Source organism: Lycium ferocissimum, chromosome 10 (assembly GCF_029784015.1).
Source record: "Lycium ferocissimum isolate CSIRO_LF1 chromosome 10, AGI_CSIRO_Lferr_CH_V1, whole genome shotgun sequence".
NCBI lineage: Eukaryota > Viridiplantae > Streptophyta > Magnoliopsida > Solanales > Solanaceae > Lycium > Lycium ferocissimum.
The window spans coordinates 38544790-38568816 of NC_081351.1; the positions used below are offsets into that span (position 1 = coordinate 38544790).

General features: G+C 37.5%; 1 protein-coding gene and 1 long non-coding RNA gene across 2 annotated transcripts in view; one reads left to right on the forward strand and one right to left on the reverse strand.

Annotated features, from left to right (window-relative positions):
* Positions 1-4754: 4754 nt before the first annotated feature.
* LOC132035410 (heavy metal-associated isoprenylated plant protein 24-like) lies at positions 4755-6230 on the forward strand. The gene is made up of 2 exons (XM_059425681.1): positions 4755-5232; positions 5830-6230. Exons 1-2 carry the CDS (start codon positions 5076-5078, stop codon positions 6123-6125), a joined length of 453 nt encoding a protein of 150 aa, XP_059281664.1. The 5' UTR covers positions 4755-5075; the 3' UTR covers positions 6126-6230.
* Positions 6231-10181: 3951 nt separating this feature from the next.
* The window catches only part of LOC132035464 (uncharacterized), a 44600-nt gene continuing 30754 nt past the window's right edge, over positions 10182-24027 (reverse strand). Inside the window, exons 3-4 of the long non-coding RNA XR_009409268.1 lie at positions 10643-10745; positions 10182-10533 (exon numbers count right to left, since the gene is read on the reverse strand). This is a non-coding gene — a long non-coding RNA (uncharacterized LOC132035464). The remainder of the gene's footprint in view (positions 10534-10642; positions 10746-24027) is intronic.

Consider the following 24027-nt stretch of genomic DNA (forward strand, 5'->3'; position numbering starts at 1 on the left):
ATATAAAAAAAAAAGGGCAAAAAAGTGGGCCCCACCATCTCCAAACTCATGAAAAAAAAAAAAGATGAACCCCATATTAAAAAAACAAGCAATATCAAAATAATAAAAAAAAAGTGGATCTCATATTTAAAAAAAAAAAAAAAAAGCAATGTCAAAAAAAAAGTGCACCCCATATTAAAAAATCATACCCCCGTTAAGTTATGTGTATCAACCCATTAGTGGGAGCAAATGAAATTATTGTGCAGCAAAAACACGGACCCCATATTATTCTTTTTTCAAAAGGTTAAGTAGCCAAACCATACGATTTCCTTTCTTTTCTTAGTAGCTCGAGATCTAATGTATATATTTAAGCATTGTATTTGCTATTCCGCCATGTCATTTATTTGTCATGTTTACTAAAATAAATATACTTAAAATATTTATGTTTTAAAATAAGATAGAATTTAATTACTTTTTCATTTTTATTCTTACTCTAATAAATATGAAAAGAGATTAATGTCGTAAAATAAAAAAATAATATTAAATGGAGATCAAATAACGAATAAGGTAAATTAGTCAAATTATAATTCTAATTAACGTTTCCTTAAAAAATCGTGCAAAAGACAACATGACAAGTAAAATGAACTAAACCAAGAATATTTACCAAAAATTAAAAAATAGTAGTTCTTCGTTTAAATGGAAAATCAAATTTCTACTTTGTTTCGTTTTAAACATGTAAAATTAATTTAATAATTTGAATTAGAATTATCCAACTCAAAATTTGATAAAAAATAATAATTATTGTTTAGGTCCAATCTACATACATTAAAAATAGAATATTTTACACCTTTAAAGGAAAAAAAAAAAGTGGATCCCACCATCTCCAATCTCATGTAAAAAAATAAAAAAAAATAAAAAAAGTGGACCCCATATTTAAAAAAAAAACAATATAAAAAAAAAAAAACGTGCACCCCATATTAAAAAATCATACTCCCATTAAGTCAATAATGGTGGATTCATTGCCACATGCGTATCAACCCATTAGTGGGAGCAAATGAAATTATTGTACACTAAAAAACAGGACCCCATGTTATTGCTTTTATTCAAAAGGTTAAGTAGTCAAACCATACAATTTCCTTTCTTTTTTTATATTAGCCTGAGATCTAATCTAGATATTTAACTATTGTATTTGCTATTCTGCCATGTCATTTATTTGTTATGTTTACTAAAATAAATATACTTAAAATATTTATATTTTAAAATAAGATAGAATTTAATTACTTTTTCATTTTTATTCTAGCTCTAATAAATGTGAAAAGAGATTAATGTCGTAAAAGAAAAAATAATATTAAATGGAGATTAAATAATGAATAAGGTAAATTAGTCAAATTATAATTCTAAACGTTTCCTTAAAAAATCGTGCAAAAGACAACATGACAAGTAAAATGAGCTAATCCAACAATATTTACCAAAAATTAAAAAATAGTACTTCTTCGTTTAAATAGAAAATCAAATTTCTACTTTGTTTCGTTTTAACATGTAAAATTAATTTAATAATTTGAATTAGAATTATCCAAATCAAAATTTGATAAAAAATAATAATTATTGTTTACGTCCAATCTACATACATTAACAATAGAGTATTTTACATCTTTAAATTAATCGAATTAAAATTCAAAGTGTTAACTGATGCTTAAATATTGCTATTGTTTTATCTCAAAGATAGGAAAATAGTTTCCTTTTAAACAAGTCTTCTCTTTTAAAAAGTATTAATAAATTTTTGCAAACTTTGTATTCGCATCAAACACTAATATAATAAAGTTTTAGATACGGAGCACAAATTACAATGTTATATTAATCGTGTTTTGAACATAACGTGTGTGTGTGTGTGTGTGTGTGTGTGTGTATATATATGCATAAAAACAGTGCAAACTTATGTATGTTTATTAGCAATATAAAATATATATATCATCACTACCCAAACACAGCTACATACACATAGATACACTATAATCCAAAGTGTTAGGTCCGTGCGCAGCACGGGCATACACCGTCCAGTATATATATATAAGCATGACTATTAAGAACACCGAGCTTATATGGCCGGGTATGACAGCTATTGCGCGCGCACCATTGCAGTTGGGTACGAATAACACTGAGCCTTGGTAGGGCCAGGTATGTATAACACCGAGCCTTGTCATCGTCGGATATGTGAAACACCGAACTTCTATGGTCGGGTATGGTACTACTATATATGTAAGTGTATATAATGGAAGGTTACCATTAGAAAAAGGGTAAGTAAATATGATGAACGTCGCTAGAGGTATAAATGGCTCTATCATCCCATGACTCTTCCATCTTATGTTATTTTTTATGCTTCTATTATGCTATTGATTATGCCTTACATACTCAGTATATTGTTCGTACTGACGTCCTATTATTTGTGGACGCTGCGTCATGCCCGCAGGTGGACGAGGAGATAGACTTGATCCATAAGTTGCTTATCCAGAGAGGCTTAGAAGCTCCATTTGATTGGGGTGTAGCATTGGTACTATTCTTTTGTGTATATACATATGGGCATGGCGGGGCCCTGTCCCATCTATATGATGTTACATGTTCTTCTTAGAGGCTCGTAGACAGTTATGTATAATAGATGTCTTTTTTGTCTTGTCAGCTCATATTTTTATATATCATATCGTTAGCCTCATCGGCTTGTGTATATGTATATGGGCATAGTTGTTGACGTTGATATAAAAGTGCTTTAGCCGTTGGAAGTGGTATTATTGAGGCATAGAATTTGTTAATAAGCCATGTGGCTCACCTAGATATGAATGTGAATGTACGATGAGAGCAGTGGCGGACCTAGTAAGAGCCCAGGGGGTCCGGACCCCCTTGGGCGAAAAATTGCACTGTATATACAAGGTGAAAATTATTTTTTATGTATATATAGTAGACGTTGAACCCCCTTAGCTTCTTCATTTATGGCTTCTTTATATTTTTGAACCCCCTTGGCATAAATTCTGGCTCCGCCACTGGATGAGAGGTGCCCGGGTGGGTTAGCTTCGGGTGCCCGTTATGGCCCTCCGGTTGGGTCGTGATAAAAGGTTTGGTGTCAGGATTGAGTAGGGTTCAACATGAACTAATTCTAAAATGTGATAGCCATAGTGCTATTCACTTGATAAAAAATCACAGATTTCATGATCGCACCAAACACATTGATATCAAATTCCATTTTATTCGTGATGTTGTTGAACAAGGCACAGTTAAGGTCTTGAAGGTTGACATAAAGGACAATGTAGCAGATATGTTGAACAAGGTGGTTTCTCTTGTCAAGTTCAGTCATTGTATGAATTTGGCAGGAGTTCTGATGCGCCAGGATGGAGAACGACAGGGCAAGGTAGAGCTATTAGTATGTACAAGGTTTCGGTTAGTGTCTCTTGTTTCTTACACGGAATTAGCTCACGTAGGCTTAAAGACATTGGACTGAATGACGTTCATATGGAAGCTCGAAATTCATCTCAAAGTGGAGATTGTGAAGTTGAGAAGATATTCAATCCAATTCCTAAAAGCGGAAAGAAATAAAAGCAAACTTTTTTCTTTGTTGGTTTTCGAGTGTTATTGGGATTTAGATCCTTTCTAGGAAAGGATTAGACAGATAGTATAAATACATGCTAGCTAGGATTTATTAAGTAGGACGTAACATAGAATTTAAGAGTATTCAATCTTGTAACTTACTTTCTTCCTTGATATTAATAAAAATGCCGGCCGTTCTCCGTGGACTAGGATCACATCATTCGAATCACGTTAATTCTTTGTATTTTTGTCGTTTCCGCGCTAACGGCTATCATGATTGATGGTGGAATGACCAGTGCTAGCATGGTTAAAGCGGAAGAAGGAATGTGCACTGAAAATGAGTTGATTATTTGTTGTAATTCCGAAGAGTAAAGTTAGACCTATCGCAAATCACAAGATAAAGTTAGACCTTTTACAAACTACATGGACAAATCTTGACTTTTTTCCATATATATTGGTCAGTTAATTAATAATTATGGGCAATTTCAAGCTAAGATTGTAACGACAAGGAAATAAGCTAAACTTTTAATGGAGGACAATTTTTTTTTTTTAAAATTATAAAGTACAGAGATAAATTTGAATCTCATTACCTAGTTAGCTCTTCAATTATAGTACTTGTAGCTAATTGACTATATAATAAACCAGTTTCCGCCAAGAATAACTCTTTCTTAAGGGGACGGTTTTTATATTGATGTTTTGGTCGTGCATGAAATCCAAGCGACAAGATCTTACACTGATTAAGAAACCAGTACCCATAAAAAGATACTTTTGTGGTCTATAAACAATGTCAAGCAAAGAATCCCCTCGAGTATTGAGACAGAAGCTTCTTCCAGTTTCTAGGTGAACCCCACTCTCACAAATAATTGTTGCCAATAGTATGCACTTTCATTAAATTAAATTTATGTTATATTATATTTGTCGGTGTAAATTTTTTTTTATATTATTAAATTATTCAAAGAATATTTACAAGGCAAGTTTTTCCACATAAGATCTGTAATTTTAAAAAATAAGATAAATTATTTGCTATATAACAGATAAATATAGCTTGTTAGTGTAAAATTTTCTTGTCTCAGTGTGCGTATAACTTAAACTTAATTAAATTATAGGAGTACGTGTCTGTTAATACCTAGTATTTTGTTATTTCTGGATTTTCATTCTTTCCCCGGCCCGTATACTCGCTCTCTATATAATTACTCGTGAACTTGCAACTCATTCACCAACTTTATTTGGAAACAGAATTAAACTCTCTTTCGTCTTGTCACCTGTCACCCTTAGCCTGCTTCTTCTTCTTCTTCTTCTTCTTCTTCTTCTTGTCTCTTTATATACTTCACCTGATATTAAGTACCCCCCAAAAACCAGATTGATTAGTATATATATCGTCTTCTTTCTAGCAATCTACCACCAGAAAAATAAACTTCATTTTCTTATCTTTCCTCAGTTTATACATACAGCAAACTTGAAAGCTTTTCCTAGTTAATTATTAGTGTTTTTATAATTTAAACACACAAGTTTCTGAAGAGAATATGGGAGTTGCAGGGACTTTGGAATACTTATCAGAAGTACTTAGCAGCGTTAAGAAAAGCAAGAAAAAGAAGCAGATTGCTACTGTTGCTGTTAAGATTAGAATGGATTGTGAAGGTTGTGCTCGTAAAGTCAAGAAAACCCTCTCTGGAGTCAAAGGTATATTGCACTTTTCTTATTTACTTATCCACTTCTCTCTCCCTATATTTTGAAAATAAAATAAATTACCTCCTAAAGTTATAACAAGTAAAGGTATTCTCATGTCAAAGTTACCTGTTGTAGGAGGTAATATTACTATTTGTGAAAGACTACATGTAGCCTAGGTATTTTCTTGATGACGTGATAGTATAAAAAATTTATACCTTGATTTATATGAGTTAAACTTTGAGTTAAGGAGTTTACAAATATAGAATTTCAGAATAGTCCAAAAAGAAAATATTTAGTACTCCCTTCGTCTCAATTTATTTGATAGTGTTTGACTTGATGCGAAATTTAAGAATGAAAGAAAAACTTTGAAATTTATGATCTAAAATAAGTCATAGATATTTGTGTGATTATAAACTATGTTATTAAATGATATATATAATGTGAAGTTTAAAATTAAATTGTTACAAAATAAAAAGATATTATTTTTTTGGCAAAATTAAAGAGAAAGAAATCAGATGAATTGGCACATAATTATAAGGAGGGTGACATAAGATAAAACATTGGCCTCTCTATTTACTAACTGGGCTCAATTTATTGTGATATGGGTAGGTGCAAAATCAGTGGAGGTGGACTTAAAGCAACAGAAAGCAACAGTAACAGGATTTGTGGATGCTAAGAAAGTGCTGAAGGCAGCACAATCCACTGGTAAGAAGTGTGAGTTATGGCCATATGTGCCTTATAGTATGGTGGCACATCCTTATGCTGCTGGAGTTTATGACAAGAAGGCACCTCCCAATTTTGTAAGGGCCACTAATGATCCTGCTGTTGCTCACTTAGATCCAGTTGAAGAACAATATTCCCTTATGTTCAGTGATGAAAATCCAAATGCTTGTAATATTATGTAGCTAGCTAATTAACGGGTAATTAATACTTATCCCAACCAATGTTATATCAATGTATATCGACTTACCACGCTAAATTAATCTAATATAATGAAAAACATATTAAATAATCATAATCCATGTTATTTATCTACGATGTTTATTAAGGATACATAAAGAACCTCGGACTATACTGTTTAATGGACGGTGTAGAGTCAACAAAATGGTGAGAAATTTCATCAATATGTGACCTATTATTCATAATTTGTTTTTTGCATGGCACTTGGCAGCATGGAGCATCAGCACTCTCTTCAACTTCTCTCCAACAAGATATACTTTTTTAGTAAAGACCCAAAATTAGAATAACGGTAAAAGAAACAACAATAACAACGTTTGAATGGTCCCCTTATTCCTCAAATCGTGGAAGTGGCATGGGTCAATCTTTATTCAGGTTGTTAATGTGAATTCAGCCCCTGGAGTCAAATATGGTTGGTGAATGTAATAACAACCTTGTCCATGATAAAGTTCAGTTATTGAGTCAAATAAACCAAATTGATCAAAAGGGTAAATTAAATTTTAAGGAAGTGGAAGTTGGGAATGCTACGAAACTTTTAAAAATAAAATACTCCGTCCAATTCCAAAATAAGTGTCGTTTTAACAAAAAAAAATTATCCTAAAATAATTATTGCTTTAGGAAATTCAAGACGATAACTAATGTTGTTTCTAACTACATTCTTATATTAAAGAATTACTTCTTCTTAATACTCTCTTCGGATTAAAAATTAAAGAATGTTCACTTACTTTTTTTCTTCTTTTCAAAATGAGTGTTCATTTATCAAGTCAAGAAATAATTAATCTTATTTTTCCTAAATTATTTTTGTTAAGTGTTAAGTGATCAAATTTCAATACCTATTTGATTAGGGGAGTTAAGTCCAATTACCTTTTTTTTTTTTAAGGAGTTAGTATTTTTTTAAGATGTGTGCAATTGGCTAAGTGGACACTCTTTTTCATTTGGAGGGAGTGGTACTCATTTCTGAAAAAACATCTAATAAATGGGAACCACTTAGTAAATGACACCTTATATTTATTATTTTTGTTAATGGGCGTGAAAAGAGCTAAAACGACACTTATTTTGGAATGGAGAGAGTACATATATATCACTTTTCACAAATATGAAAATACTCTCATCATTGGTGGTGCATGTATGATTATGCTATTGATGTTTACTTCTTGTACTCTGCGCCTCAATAGCTGCACTTTGCTGTTAGAATACATTGTTGAACTTTGGGTGAAATTCACAAATTAATCACTTTTTTGCTCCTGTAATGGAAAATTAACTACTTTGATTAGAATTTCGAATTTTACATGTGAAATTTCGGGATATTGTCATGGAATCACTTGAGAAATTTGAGACTTCATCGCAGTGGCTACTTTTTAGAAATAGGACCATAAAGAAGCCAATGAACATAATTTTACTTGAAGTTTTCAGCGGCCCAAGAGTATGGATCTGGGCTTTTTGGTGATGGCCCGGACACAAAAGCTGTATGTAATTACATTGGGTCTTTGACATATATATACATCTTAAGCTTATAAATATTTACGAAACGCGACGATAGTTTTATATTTACAAAACATAACATTACAAATCCTATACAAAATGTGCTTTATATTTTTTAATTTTTTTTTTTTTAAAATATATTTTTAAAAATCATTTTTAAAAAAAATATTTTTTTAAATTTTTTTTTGCTCAAAAACTTATGTATGAAAGTCATATGAAATGTGTATATCTCGCTCAAGACTTAAAAAGTTTGCTCAAAATTTAGTGTATGGAAACGGTATGAAAAATGTATGAAATATGTATATCTTGTTCAAGGATTAAAAAATTCGCTCAAAATTGTGTGTATGAAAACAATATGAAATTTGTATCTTGCTCATGTCTTAAAATTTCGCTCACATTTCCGTGTATAAAGTTCAGGTTATGTAAAATTAATACAACTACAATAACATTGTATACAACTTTGATACAATATTCAAGACTTAAAATAATCGCTCAAATTTTTGTGTATGAAATGTGTATATCTTGCTCAAGGCTTAAAAAGTTCGCTCAAATTTTATGTATGAAGAACGTATGAAATGTGTATACCTTGATCAAGGCTTAAACATTACGCTCAAAATTTTATGCATGAGAATAGTATGAAATGTGTATATCTCCCTCAAGACTTAGAATTTCATTCACATTTTTTGTATATAAAGTTCATATTAGGTTTCAAAAAATTAATACAACTACAATAACATTGTAACAATTTTCATACAATATTCAAGGCTTAAAGTTTTCGCTCAAAATTTTGTATATGAAAATTATATTAAAAATTTTCGCTCACACATACATATTTCATACATTTTTCATACAACTTTCTTACGTAAATTTGAGGTAATTTTTTAAGCCTTTGAGCCAAAAAAAAAAAATTTAAAAAAAAATTTTAAAAAATATATATAAAAATTAATTTTTAAAAAATAAAAATATTTTTTTAAAAAAAAATATTTTTTTATAAAAATATATATATATATTCGGAAAAAAAAAAAAAAACGAAAAATATATGAAAATCCGTCATGTTTCGTAATATATCGTTATGTTTTGTAAATAAGGAAAACTGTCGTTACGTTTCGTAAATATTTCTCCTTAACATGTATATATACGTAGTTTTCCCAATTATACATTTGTTGGTGGAATCTGCTGGTCATTGCAAATTGGAGATTGGCCTTACATTTTTTGTACTCAATTTTCTATCATTTTTGTCTAGCAATTTATAAAAATTGCATATCTAACCTTTTATTCTAACACCTTTTGGTAGAAGGAATGAATATCTTGTACTTGAGAAAATATACTAGTATCATACTATCTCATATAGAAAGAAAAAAAAAAAATTAAAGATTCCCTATAACAAAAGTGTGTATATATATATATATATATATATATATATATATATATATTACTACCTATATAAAAAAGAGGCTTGAGCTCCTTATTCACCTTAGTTAGGGTGTTTTAGGGATCTCTTTTCCTGTTTGCATTGCCTCACTTGTACATCTCTCGCTTTTGACGTCGTACTATTTCTTAACTGCCAAAAAAGCCTGAGTTTAACTAGCTGCTTTAAGGGTGTTCTCGGTATTTGCTATTTTTAGCTGCTGGCGCCTTTTGTACGTCGTGAATAATAGATTGAACTCTCAGATTTAATTCATTCAATGGCCTTAATTAGGATGGGCCCTTCAGGGTGTTTATGTAATTGAATCAGATGATAAAGTCAACGAGATCAGCCTGCAAAAAATTTACTCAGTTCTATTTCTTGTGCTTGAATGGATAAATACAACTTATATAGATGAAACTTTTCTTTCCCCCTGAGAGATCAGCTCGAAAATAAGTTATGTGTGGATAAAGTCAATCTCATTTATATTCCTGTAACCTTTCCTTTTATTTTACCCACAAAGATCAGTTCATAAAAAAGTTTAGTTCTCACTTTACTGTTTTAACAAAGAAAATACTGTGTTTTCCAATCTCGTTGCTCTCACTTTCCATCTTCTTTACTTTCTCTGTGATGCAGTGCTTAATTTGGTAATAAACAATGCTTTATCGACTTGTTTATTTATCCAAAGTTCAATTTCTTATCTTATAGTCTATAGTACAAGACTTTGAATCCATCCGGAAGCCAAATCAACAGTATAAGAAAGTATAGAAATTCTGCAATTCTTTTGGCAATAAAAATAATATAGTTCGCAAAAGTCAATATTTGGCAACAACTTAATTTTATTGTTGGCATATATGATGAATCTTTTAAAAATGAACTTTTTTTTATTGTCATATAATATTGACTATTGTTGCAAAAAGTACTTTTGGCAACTAAAAAAAAAGTTGTTGCACGTCGTTCATAATAACAGCCGTTGGGAAAAATTTATGCAACAAAAAAAAATATATTGCCAAAAACCTATCTATGGCAAAAAAAAAAAAAAAAATTGTTGTCAAATATCTTCTTTCTTTCTTTCTTGTAGTGTGCAATCACTTATAAATTATAAAGTAAAGCACAACAGAGGCTGATGAAATAACAAAACATGATGTTGTATTCAATCTTGAAGAGTTCTCGAAAGAAATGTGGTTTACCAGTAACTTGATATTGACAACAAAACAACAAAATTAAAACAAAATTTGAAGGAGGATGTTCAACGCTTTTCTGCTTATGAAATCGAAAGGACTAAAAGAAAAAAAGAAGAATATTTGAGAATGTCCCACAATGAGCTTGATTTTGTCATAAGTCATTCTTCATTTGTGACAAAATAGCTTCAACCTCAGCACAATATTCCTCAATTGTTTGCACTCTTAGAAATCATCACTTGTTCAAATCGATCACCATCTTGCCTTTGCTGCGAGCCTTAGGATTGCCTGCAATTTTAAGGGGTACAAATAAAAACCAGCTAAAATAAATACACATATGGCATTTTTTTTGGCTTTACAGTTTTATGGATTAAAAGCATTAAAGACAAAAAATAACTTACAAAAATTTGGATTCAGCTTGAGCATACGCAAGTGAGGATCCACCGGTAGACCAATGTCAGCAAAGCTTGGATTGTACAATCGATCGATTGGTAATAGGCCTATGTTTCAACTCAACAATTATTATTGTTTAACCTTAAAATGGTGAACAATTAAATTTATGCGTGATGTCAAAGATGTGTGGCTCAATTCAATTCAAGATGAGATTACGTGATAAATGAATAAGTAAATAAAGAAACAGATCTGACCAAATATTAATGATGACTGGCCTCGGGTATCAGAGCCGAGGTCGAATCCCTGTGCCGGGTGCTTACACAATGAATAATGAAGATAAACTTAGAAAAATATGAATGAACGCAGATGATTCTATTGCTTTTTTGAATGAACTCTTTCTCTCTTTCTGTTGCCGAAAACCCCCCTGAAATGGATGGGGACCTTCTCTTTATATAATAGAGGAGTCCTAACCCTAGTACAATTCTAAGTAAGGAAAAGAAATCTGGTGATAGCTGTTGCCGAGATCGACGCCGAAATATCCGGTTGAGGGCGGATATTCCAGTCTTCTCTTTATGGTAGTTAACCGCCTCTCATTTAACGCCTCGATCCAGATCGAGCTCGAAGCCTCATCCTCGATAAGCCGGTCGTATCGTGCCCGAACATAACCATGACAACGGAAAATCGAGCATGTCCGTATCCTCAGTTTTACCCGTATACAGATAGTCCCCCCATTTCCCGAGGTAAAATTTTTGACGGTGGGAAATAGACCCAAATAAAGTCGAACAACCACCTCCAACTATCTAGGATAAGACCTTTTCGGTCAACATCTTACTCGCTCGATGCTAGGTCATCATTACCTGTACCGCCAAATCCTTTTGGAGACCTCCTTGTGTCAGAGTCCTTGATACGCTACATGACCTCTTGATTTTCTTTCTATATAAAGCCCATGTATTCTTCCTTTCTCATGCATCTGTACTTCTTCAAATCTCACTTTGTTCCTCCTCAAAAACCTTACTGCGATTCCCGTATTGAGCTCGTAGCACTCCTCGGATTTTGGATCTTCTTTCATCAGGGCATGAACATTTACTGTTAAGGAGAACCTTCAACGAATTATGGCTTACGTTCCATTATTGACTCAAGGTGAAGATCAGCATACGTTCACGCCGTCAACGAGAGCCGCTAGTTCTGCTAAGGGGCTAGAATCTTTCGCTGATGGTATTCTCCCGTCGGGATTTATCTATATGAACGACTGCAAAATTCTTCATCATTTTGATTCGGTGGAGAACTTCGAATCTTGTATCGATGATGGCACCATCACCGCAGTCAGGGAAGATTGCAACTTAGGCGCAGATTTTAACGTTTCCCCTGTTAGGAATGGTGTGAAAATAAGTCACCATGTTGTCGGTTACTCGTTGTCATACACTTATCCTTTTGCCATTGGGTTCACTCTCCCTATTCATCGAGTGATCGAGTACTTCTGTCGTTGGTATCGGATATGTATCGGACAGATCGCCCCACAGATTTGGAGACTTGTGTATTATATTGAGAAGTTGGCTAATGTAGTCGGGGTCGCCTTCACCTTTGACCATCTACTTCATAGATACATACCTCGGGTGATCCGAGGGGGGATTGTTCATATTCTTCCCAGAAGAAGTCAGGATTGACCCCGAAGATGATTATGACCGAGGGTGGCTTCATCGGTTTGTGATAATACGCACAGCTCAACTTCACCGTCCATCGTCTACCGATTTTCCTGAGGCGTGGAATCCTTCACCAAATCCGGTTGAAACCGAGCTTGATACGACTATCTTTGAATGAGTGGTTGCCCTTCTCCGAGCTTCTCGTAGCATAGGTCGTCTTCTTGGAGAAGTTAATGGCACCCGAAGTGTGGAAAGGCAAAAATCACAAGAATTCCTTAACTCGATTATTTCGACTCTCACTCCCCCGTACTATGACTCAACCCAATGTATTTGCGTTTTTCGTGGCTTCGTACGAGAAGAGCTTCAAGGGAAAGTCGATACCGAGATGTCGTTCGGGGAAGAAGAGCACCGCGCCACCGCAGGCACTTGGGCGCAGTAGACCGGAAGCTTCCCGCCGGGCATTCGAGGGTTAGATCTTGGGTTCGAACCCATCATATCATGGAGACTCGTCGGGAAATGCCTTTTGGTGAAACTCCGCCAACAATAGTGCTTGATGAAGAAGATTTACCGGAGCTAAATATCCCTGGTTCATCCGCCTCTGGTGCAGGTCGTGGAGATGCCTAATCGGTATCACGCATCATAGCCGCATCCCGTGGGATAGGCTAAAGATCTCAACCTCCAACTTGCTAAGTTGATTAAGGGTGTAGCTGTCTTGCTTTCGTTTTCCAATTAGTAGCTGTAGAGTAGGGCTTCTCCGTTTTTTTCCGACGGATCACGTATCCGACATAGTCGGAATTTTATGAAATGGAACAACCTTTAATGGAACTTTGCGAATTGGTTTTATTGGATTTTATTGAGCATTCCATGTGTGTTGTTTGTACCTGAACCTTTGTACATGTCTTTGCAATATTCAATCAATTGTCACTTGTTCTATAATTCACCAAAATTCGAAATGCTTCGCTACCGGCCGCCATGCTCAAACATTTTATTTTTTGTACTGGACCGCAATTGGTTCGAGACCACATCCTTTACGACCGATATGGAAGCTTTACTTGATCACAGTGGTGTTGGTGTGAGAGCCCGACCTAGGTCTCATCGGAAGGCCGGTCTGCTCACGTACGATCTGTTGATCAAGAGGGGTGATCCGGTTCCTTCTCGTGTACGCTTCACATAGTTAGATAAGATTAAGGTCACATCCGTCACATCCATCTGACATCGGCACGTGTCGAGACCCTGTTGGCTCTGAAGACGGTTATGGAAGGCGAATCGTCTCGGCCCCACTCTATAAAAGCAAGTTTTCTTTTTTTTTTTTTTTTTTTTTTTTTTTGCTCTCGACTTTTACCAAAGAGAATTTTACCTTCGTGTGCTTTGGATACGCTGACCCTCATATCTTGAAACCTTCATATCTTCATATCTTTATATCTCCTTATCAGTCCTTTACCCAATCTTCAAACCTTTGTAGTTCCGTAATGACAAGCAAATCTTCAAAAGCTAAAATTGGTGAGACCTCTTCGGCTCCAAAATTAGAGCCTGTACTAACGGACTTCATTCCTCAAGATTGCTCGACCATCCGGGATTTCAAGGTCGAGAAACCTTCTCAACAAGGGGATCGAGGTGTCGAAATATCGGACTATTTGTGCACGATACCCCAGAGTAAACTTGAACGAGTCAAGGCATTGCGGGTGGCGGCAGGGTCGTTATTCCCGATTAGAACGAAGCTATAACGACTTACGTGGGAAGGGTATTTAAGTGTTTATACCTATCCTTTCACATTTAGCACACTCGATCCCGTGGTAGTGGATTTTTGCAAATGGTATGATATTACCCTTGGCCAGATTCATCCGTCATTTTGGAGGATCGTCCTGCTCCGTTATTTCACTACAAACATGAATATTCCATTCACGGTGCACCATCTACTCCGGTTATATAGTCCCCGTGTTTTCAGAGGGGGTATGATTAAACTCTCAAAACGAGCCAGAAAGGCACCCTTCTCCCCGTCCGGACGAAGACAGCACCGAGGGGGCAGTGCGTATTTGTCCGAATCAGACAACGGATTCGATTCCCGCCGACAAGTTGCCATTTCCGAGAGATGGAACCCAAACCATAAGTAACTTTACTTTTGGTGTGATATGATCACATGTCTGTACCTACACTGACCCCTTGATTTGCTCGTGTGTATATAGCGCTTGTTTGAACCCTTGGTGCGGTTCCTACCATTGATCAATGGATTTGAAAGATCTGTTCCCAACTCACTTATGCCGACCGCACCTGGCGACGTTTATGTCGGTCCCGGTGGGAGGCCGAAACTCACGGTAAGTCCTTTCTTAGAGCGCCGTTCCGTTTTCCTTACGTTTTATGATATGTTTGATAAGTTAAAACCGTTCTTCTTCGCTTCACAGTGTCATCAAAGGGCACAAAAATTCGGGGTCAAGAGGTTGCTGAGGCCTCGGCCAATGAGCAAGATAACGGCCTCCCGATCGTGGAGACAAAGAAGAGAGAGGAGGAGAAGGCGATCCTCCGAGTCTTCTTGAGATTCTTTCGAGGCCAGGAAAAGAACGAGGCTCACCATCAGAGAGACCTCTTCGGAAGATGTCTCGGCCCGGGCTCTGGAGGCCAATGTCATCGGTCAGCCATCGGATCATTCCGATGATGAGGACCAGATGTCGGGCAAGCACCAACTTACCGACGAGCTTCTTGAGCAAGAGCTAACCAGTTCTGCGGAGATTACTCTACCCTTGGTGGAAAGCTCAAGTCCAATTTTGACGGGTTCGAGGGATGTCCCGAGACCGACGGAAGCAGGGAACATCAAGTCGAAGGTCGGGACATCTAAAGACTTTATGACAGAGCACATTCCTACTCACGGCTTGGGAAGGCTTCCAGCCGTGCACTCTCGCCGGATCGAAGGCGCCCTTCCTCCGTACTTTGGCTCAAAAGTACCTAACATTCCGCTTTTGTATGGTATTGGTTCTGTCCTTCCGATACAAGTTATGGCCTCGTCTGAAACAATAATTTGCATGTGATTCTCCCCCTCAATTGGTGGATATTTTCGCCGATGCTGACAAATCCAAAGGCAAGATGACCGAGGAGGCAACGGGGTCGGAAGGGGCAACCGATTATGGGAATTATAAAATATACGCTCCTGGCATATCGGGTTTCGAGCATTTATCCATCCTTGTGGCCAACCGTTTCAGGGTTAATTCCGATCCTAGGTTTGAGAGAGTCTTTCCTGCCCTTAGTACTGATCCGAATCGGAAGAAGATAATCTCTTTCAAGGTGCCGGCCGATATGAACATGTTATCGGGGCCGGTCGGGGTGGCCAGCTATCTGTACCCTCTGGTGTTCCAAGAGGATCGTAAGAAGATGGCTGAAGTCAGTGAATCGTGCCTTTTCAACGAGGCTCAGCAGGCGGTGAACCGGGCAAGTCTTGTTCCTATGCCCTTTTCACTTAGCTTTAGTTTCATGCCTCATTTTAATAACCGCTCCTCTTTCCCTTATAGGCCTCCGTGCTTCATCATGCATGCTTCCACCGCTCACGAACGAAGTGGATCGGCCGCGAGGAGCTCAAAATGAAAAGTCGGGGCGCGGACGAGCTCATGGATACGTGTGGGTAAATTGAATATATCTCGTCTCTCCCTCGACCTTTCTATCCTTAACCGGATTTAGCAAGAGCTCGAAACAAAGTCGCCGAGGCTAGCAGAACGTGACCAACAAGCGAGAGAAGGTAAGGGCTTTCGAAGTTTACAATAAAGCTTTAATAGCCGACGCTAATGCCCTCCTTCTCGTGCCCGGCACAAGCCGCATTGATCAACTTCGGGTGAAGCTTGATGGGATCAAACCCGAGCTTAATACCCTTCAAAAAATGACAATCGGTGCTGTAGCCGAGCGGGATGTTCTTAGAGAGCAGCTTCGGGTGACGGTGGAACAATTAAATGGACTTAGCTCGTCGCTCGTCGCGGTCGGCTCGAACGAGATAGACTGTGCGCCCGGTCATCACCGATTTGCACAGCCGAACATGGAAAGGCTCTTGACCGATCTCGGCTATGACGATATGTTAGACCGCATATAAGGTCGACGTGACCGCCGCCGAAGGCGCGCAATCTTCGAGCCGAGTACGCGCGTGCTTGTCCCGAAGAGAAACCCTCGAAGAAGTTCAAGCCACTGGAGTGGACTTATCAGATCTGATCGAGGAGGCCAAGAAGCTCGAAGCGGAAGCAAAGGCTGTATTCGACCCCGAGGATTCGAATATCGACCTTGAGTCAGCCGGGGAAGAAACCGAGGGATCGGGTGAAGATTAGGCTCGTGGGCCTTATGTCTTTTTTTGTTTTTTTGTTTTTTGTTTTTTGTTTTAAGGCCGCTAGTTTGAGCCTTTGTAAATCCACTATATGTTTGTATAAATGAAAAGAAAAATCTTCATTCGGCCTATTCATTGCCTTTTGTTGCCCTTTACAAAGTATTTCTCGGTTCATTGTTTGTCTGATTTATGCCATCGTTTTTGGCTTGCCTTATTATTTCAGCCAGAATAGAATTCAAGTGGTAATGGCTCGTGATCGGGTTTCAGTCCGTGTTGACTTTAGTCGTTGCTTTATTTATAAATTGCAAGACGGATCGGATCACAATATTTTTTGTGTTTTTAGACCGTAATCTTTAACCATTTTGACCATAGTCTTTCAATATTTGGCAACATTGGATCATTTTATTTTGTAGACCGTAGTCTTCAACCGCTTAGTCCATAGCCTTTTAGTATTTGGCAACATCGGATCATTTTGATCGAAGTAAGATTTTTATTGACAAACCGACCGGAGATGTATCTACAATCGTTGTCGTGGCAAGAACAAACTAATTGGACACGATTCAATCGATCGTTTGGTCCTTACATCTGATCCTATCGTTCAAGCCTTGGCTTTTACATAGTTATCATTTAGCCTATGGTATAGTAGTCCCCTAGTACTCGAGTCTGAGGTATGAGGGTTCGGGTATTATTAGCCCAATATATGCAGTCTCCAATCTCCGGTCTTTGATCGGTCTACTCTATTCACGTAGCACGCTGTTCAGCGCTGCCTCATTAAAAACCTTGCCGAAAACCCACTTCGGGACAAAACGGTCGAAGGGAAGAAGAGTGCAACACGAGCTTTCAGTCTTAAGTCCATGACTTTCCAGCTCCCATTGTGCTGCTCCGATGTTCATCGGGTTGTATCCCTGCGTGGTTAGGTCGAAAGAGAAGAAAAATAGAAAGAAAAGTTATTCGTACCTTCAACAATAATACCTCTTTAGGTGTGCCACGTTCCAGTTGTGTTTCAACTATTGTCCGTCTTCGTCCTCGAGCCGATAGGAACCTTTCCTGCTATTCCGGTGACTCAATACGGTCCTTCCCAATTCGGGAGCTAGTTTTTCTTCACGAGAGTTCTTTGTATGAAGTGTGACTTTCCTTAGTATCAAGTCCCCAATCCGAAAGTGCTGAAGTTGGCCCTTCGGTTATAATATCTTTGCATCCTTTATTTTTGTGCGGCTATCCGGATATGAGCAGCTTCCCTCCTGTCATCCACGAGATTCAGACTAGCAGGCATTGCTTCATGGTTCGAGTCCTTAGTGGCATATCGGAATCTCAAGCTTGGTTTACCAACTTCAACGGGTATTAGGGCCTCGGCTCCGTATACAAGGGAAAAACGGAGTCTCCCCGTGCTTGATCTCACCGTTGTGCGGTAGGCCCATAAAATATCGGGCAGAACCTCCTTCCATCGGTGCTTAGAGCCGGCCAGTCTTTTCTTTAGATTCTGCAGTATAGCTTTATTGGTAGACTCGGCCTGACCATTCGCGCTCGAGTGATATGGGGTGGATAAGAACTTCTTGATCTTATATTCTTCGAAAAACTTGCTGACCTTGCTGCCTATGAACTGCTTTCCGTTATCACCCGCGATCTCCGCGGGTACCCTAAATCGACAGACTATATGTTCATAAATGAAGTCAATGACCTCTTTTTCCCTGACTTTCTCGAGTGCTTGTGCTTCAACCCATTTAGAGAAATAATCAGTCATAAGCAAAATAAATTGCGTCTTACCTGGGGCCCATGGCAAAGGCCCTACTATGTCCATACCTTATTTCATGAATGGCCATGGGCAAAGGACCGGATGGAGCTCTTTCCCGGGTTGAAGTATTGACGGGGCGTGCCTTTGGCATTCGTCGCATTTTCGAATGAAGGTTTTGGCGTCTTCCTCCATCTCGTTCCAGTAGTATCCCGCTCTGATCAGCTTGCGGATCAATGAATCGGCTTCTGAATGGTTTCCGCAAGTCCCCTCGTGAATTTCCCTCAAAATGTAGTCGATTTCTCCTGGTCCTAGGCATCTCGCCAAGGGGCTGTGGAATGACTGTCGGTATAACTGGCCATCGACCAGACAAGATCTAGCTGCTTTGGTTCGGAGGGCTCTTAATTCCTTGGTATCGGATGGCAGCTTTCCTGTTTGAAGATAGTCTATGCATTTGTTCCTCCAATCCCAAGTGAGGCTGGTCGAGTTTATCTCGGCGTGGCCGGTCTCTATGACCGATTTTGTGAACTGCACCACAGCTCCGGAGTTGAACTCGTCCGATTCGACCGAGGATCCCAGATTTTTCAGGGCATCCGCCTCATTATTTTAATCCCGGGGCACGTGTTCCAATGTCCATTCCTTGAACCGACGAAGGACAACCTGCAGTTTCTCTTGGTACCTCCGCATTCGATCATCATTGACTTCGAAGGTTCCATTCGCTTGGTTGACCACCGGGAGAGAATCGCATTTAGCCTCTATGATCTCGACTCCCAAGCTTTTAGTCAGTTCTAAACCTGCAATCATAGCCTCATACTCGGCTTCGTTGTTAGTTAAATCAGCCAATCTAATAGATTGTCTTATTACGTCACCCGAGGGAGGTTTGAGAATGATCCCTAACCCGGACCCTTTTACATTAGACGCACCGTATGTGTAAAGAGTCTAGACTCCCGTGCTAATCCCCGAGGAAAGAAGCATTTCTTTATTGACCTCGGGGATCATGGCCGGTGCAAAATCGGCCACGAAATCCGCCAGTATTTGGGATTTAATTGTAGTTCGGGGTTTGTATTCAATATCATACCTGCTAATCTCCACACCCCACTTTGCTAGTCGGCCTGAGAGTTCGGGTTTATGCATGACATTCCTTAGGGGATACGACGTTACGACGCATATAGGATGACTTTGAAAGTAAGGTTTTAATTTTCTAGATGCGCTCAGTAAAGCCAAAGAGAGTTTTTCCAAATGTGGGTACCTGGTTTCGGCGTCACCGAGGGTTCTACTTACATAGTAAATCGGATATTACGTACCTTTGTCCTCTCGAACCAGGACACCGCTCACTGCTATTTCGGACACCGCCAAGTATAGATACAGCTGCTCATTCGCTTTTGGCGTGTGGAGTAGAGACGGACTTGATAAGTAGTTTTTGAGTTCTGTTAAGGCCATCTGACATTTGGGAGTCCACGCAAAGCCGCCTTTTTTCTTTAGCAACGAGAAAAATTGATGACTTTTGTCCGAGATCCTGGAGATGAATCGGCTTGCGCCTATTCGTCCCGTCAATCTTTGTACCCCTTTGATGTCGTTTATCACGGTGATATCTTAAATTGCCTTTATCTTATCCGGTTTGATTTCGATCCCCCGATTCGATACCATGAATACGAGAAACTTACCCGATCCGACTCCGAAGGCACATTTTTTCGGGTTTAGCTTCATGTTATACCTCCTTAGTATGCTGAAAGTTTCCTGCAAAAAATTCAAAAGGTCCTCTGCTCGCAGGGACTTAATGACCATGTCATCTATACAAACTTCCATTGATTTCCCTATTTGGTGTTTGAACATGCGGTTGACTAACCGTCATTCAGTGGCACCCGGCATTTTTTAAGTCGAAGGGCATTACATTATAACAATATGTGCCAGACCTAGTTATGAAAGAGGTTTTTTCTCAATCCTCCGGGTCCATTTGTATTTGGTTGTACCCGGAGTATGCATCGAGGAAACTCAGTGTGTCGTGACCCGCAGTAGCGTCGATCATGCGATCGATGCTAGGTAAAGGAAATGAATCCTTCGGGCAAGCTTGTTTAAATCTTTATAATCTACGCACATTCTAAACTTATTTCCCTTTTTAGGCACTACTACAACGTTAGCTAACCAATCTGGGTATTTTACCTCTCGAATGGACCCTATGTTAAGGAGCTTAGTTACCTCGTCTTTGATCCAGACTCAACTTATGTGTTGTCACATCCGGCGGAATACCTGTCATGTCTAAATGGGACCAAGCAAAGAAATCTGAGTTGTCTTTAAGAAATTCAATAAATTTTTTCCTGAGCTCGGGGGTTAGCCCCGTGCCCATGTATACCTTCTTATTCGTGGGTGAGCGAACAGTACGATTTGCTCGAGTTCTTCGACCGTGGATTTAGTGGCATCTGAATCATCGGGCACCACAAAGGTCCTTGGTACTTCGAACTTTAACTCTTCGTCTGGTGTGTCTCTGTTCCGATCTTATGAGGACTCCAAGATAGGAATCTGTGATTGCTATTTGGCATTCTTCCCTTCGTTCTAATCCAGCACCTTTATAATCTTAACAGATTCTTCAACCGCGAACATTTCCTTTGCGGCCTGTTGTTCACCACGGACGGTTTTGATACCTTCTGGGGTCGGGAATTTCAATACCTGATGCATAGTTGAGGGGACCGCTCTCACGAGGTGAATCCACGGTCTGCCCAGCAATGCATTGTATCCCATGTCTCCCTCTATCACATAAAATTTTATCTCTGCTGCGTAGTTCCTGCCATGTTGATCGCTAAAGTGATCTCAACCTTCGTCATCTCGCATGCCATATTGAATCCGTTGAGGACTCGTATTGCTGGCATGATCTGATCTAGTAGTCCCAGCTGCTCGATGACTCTCCATCGGATGATATTAGTCGAGCTACCTGGATCAATTAGCACACGTTTGATTCTAAATTTATTAACAAAGACAGATATCACCAGTGCGTCGTTATGAGGCCAAGGACATGCCTTTCCATTTCCTCGTCTCTAAACGAGATAGGACCATCGGGGTCGTCATTCCGAATACGCTTTTCCCTTGTCATGGAAATCTTGGTATGTTTTACAACCGGTCCGATGGGAGCGTCCGTTCCTCCCATGATCATGTGTATTTGCTTCCGCTGCGTATATCTGATTTCCATCCATTGGCATCAAGAGCTAGCTTGCATCTAAATAGATAACCTGATAACATGATTGAAATATGATTTTCGTCTTGATATTGTTTTTCATGTTTTGTTAAATCTTAAACATGAGAGAATATGATGATATTTGGTGCGGCGAATGAAATCAGGACTATGTTAATTTTAATTGTGTTAAGGATCAATAGCAGTGGTTGTTGGTTTTTTGCTCAGCCGGCGACTCTTTGCTATTTCACAAATTATAAAGTTGCTTTGTTGAAAAATAGCAGATTTATTAACTGGCGGCTAGGTCTTTTTGCAGAGGTTAAGTTTCTTTTACAAAGTAGAAATTCTTTGTTCATAAGTCTTATGGCAGTAGTTTCTTGCCCAACTTGTATTAGATTTTGCCTACAAATATGTCTAGTATGAATATTCATGAAAAAAGGTAGTATAAATTAGTATTATATGAACTTGGTTTGTATAAAAGTAATTTACGTACTACAGATGAATGCATATTGAAAACGGCGGCTGTGTATAAGGAATAAGATCCTTGGTTTCCGGTTGTGATGACAATGGCGTTAACTTTGTTTAATTTGACTAAAGTAACAATATGTGCTGTTGTTTGATTGAAAAATTCTGATTGGCACATTTTTCATTGCTCTCTGTTTGTGTTAAAATATATGGACACATTGTTCTTTTTCCGTCTCACATATATGATAGTGTATCAATTAAGAATTTTGTGATTAATAAATAATTATCACTGAAGCGGTTTATTTATTTGGAATCATTGAAAATTCTTAGAGCTTTTTATACATGTGAAATTCTATCAATACATGAATTGAGAGTTATGATTAATAAATAGGATCTACGAAGGTGGTTTATTTATTTGAGTCATTCGAATGTGCACAATGTGTCATGTATAAATTGTCCTGGGTAAGTGTACACTGGCAGTGAAGGTTTATTTACTCGAAAGGAAACTTACCTATAGATACTAGTAACGCTTAATTAATTCATGAGAAGAGATATCGAGGTTTTCACCCGAAAGGGAGAAACGTAATATCTTGATTCTCAGGTGTATTAATTGTGAGGACAATTTGTTGTAATTAGGTGTTGTGTGTCTTACCCAAAAGAAGGGACACAATGTATGCCTTGAGCTCGTGGGATAATTATAAAAGGAGAATAGAAACCTGAATCAGATTATTTAATCCTTAGCTATGCCTAAAACGGTTATTTTGACGAATTTGGTTAGTTGTGGAGATCAAGAATTTCACGAACTCTTATTGACCTGAAATTTGGTGTGTTCGTTGGAAATGCCCAGTAAAAAATAATCTTTGAGGTTGTTTAGATGAGTTTTAGGCTGTTCTTTTCAGATTAAAACGTGTTTTGAGTATGAAAAAATACTCTTTATATATGTTAGCTTTATTTATGTTAATTCTAGAACATGAATACACATGATGATTTAATATGAATTGATATATGATAAGAATGTAGGTCATATTGTTTAATTCTTAAAGATGCTTATATGGTTTTGAATCTGATTTTGGTTATAGCTTTGGAGATGAATTATTTTGCGGACTCTAATTAACCTGAAATTTAATAGATTCATCGGAGATGACCCATTAAACAATATTCACTGTTATGATTTGGGATTGTTTAAATGGTGTTTTAGGCATTTTTTCTATTTCTTGAAAATTATTTTAAGGAAAAATAACTCGGTTATGATCTAATGGTGATAGAGATTCTTCCTTATGTTTTTCATGTCTAAATACCAGTAAAATAATAAATTTATGTGTTGACTTTAGGTCTTCCTCCCCATCGGATGGATTTATTATGGATTATCACTAGGTATAATCACTAGTTATTGATAACTTGTATTAACTCCCCATCTGAGTTACATGTTGGGTCAATGGAACTAGAGATAATGATAATGATATTCACTTGGCTTAAATAGCAAAAAGATACTCTTCGTTTGAGTTAGCTCTGATTTTAGATTTATTGGAGTGAATATATGGCATCACATATATATGTTGCATGAATTGTTCTTTTGTATTGAAATTTGTTGTTCAAGATGTATGGATATTTATGTGGTGTGTTTTGAATTTTATATTCAATGATTACATAAACATGCTAACTTCCAGAAAGCAACACTGATATTATGTAAACATATTTCAAAATTTTGTTCGTTGTTCTTGATTCATGTATATTAGTACGCTAATGATGATATGTGATAAGAACTACTGAACAAATGTATATGTTTTTTAAATTCTATTCTGGCTGGAAAAAAAAAGGAATTTTTTTTAATCCAAATTGGTCATGGTTTCGGAATTCTGATTTTTGACGAACTCCGATTAACTCAAAATTTGCTAGGTTTATCGGAAACGACCCACTGAACAATACTCATGAGCTTTGCTCATGAACTGAGCCCTTTTTGGCCATCCGGTGTTGTTTAGATGAGTTTTTTGGTCGTTTTGCTGTTTTCTGAAAATTTTTTGTTAAACAAATTTTTTATTTCTTCAAACAATGGTGGTAGGGTTCATTCTCTATGGTCTCCATTGTATATAACAGTGATATA

Excerpts from the sequence above, each read along its gene's own strand:
- LOC132035410 (XM_059425681.1), top strand. The coding sequence starts at position 5,076 with ATGGGAGTTGCAGGGACTTTGGAATACTTATCAGAAGTACTTAGCAGC. Across the intron at positions 5,233-5,829 it reads AACCCTCTCTGGAGTCAAAG|GTGCAAAATCAGTGGAGGTG; the intron begins GTATATTGCACT and ends TGATATGGGTAG.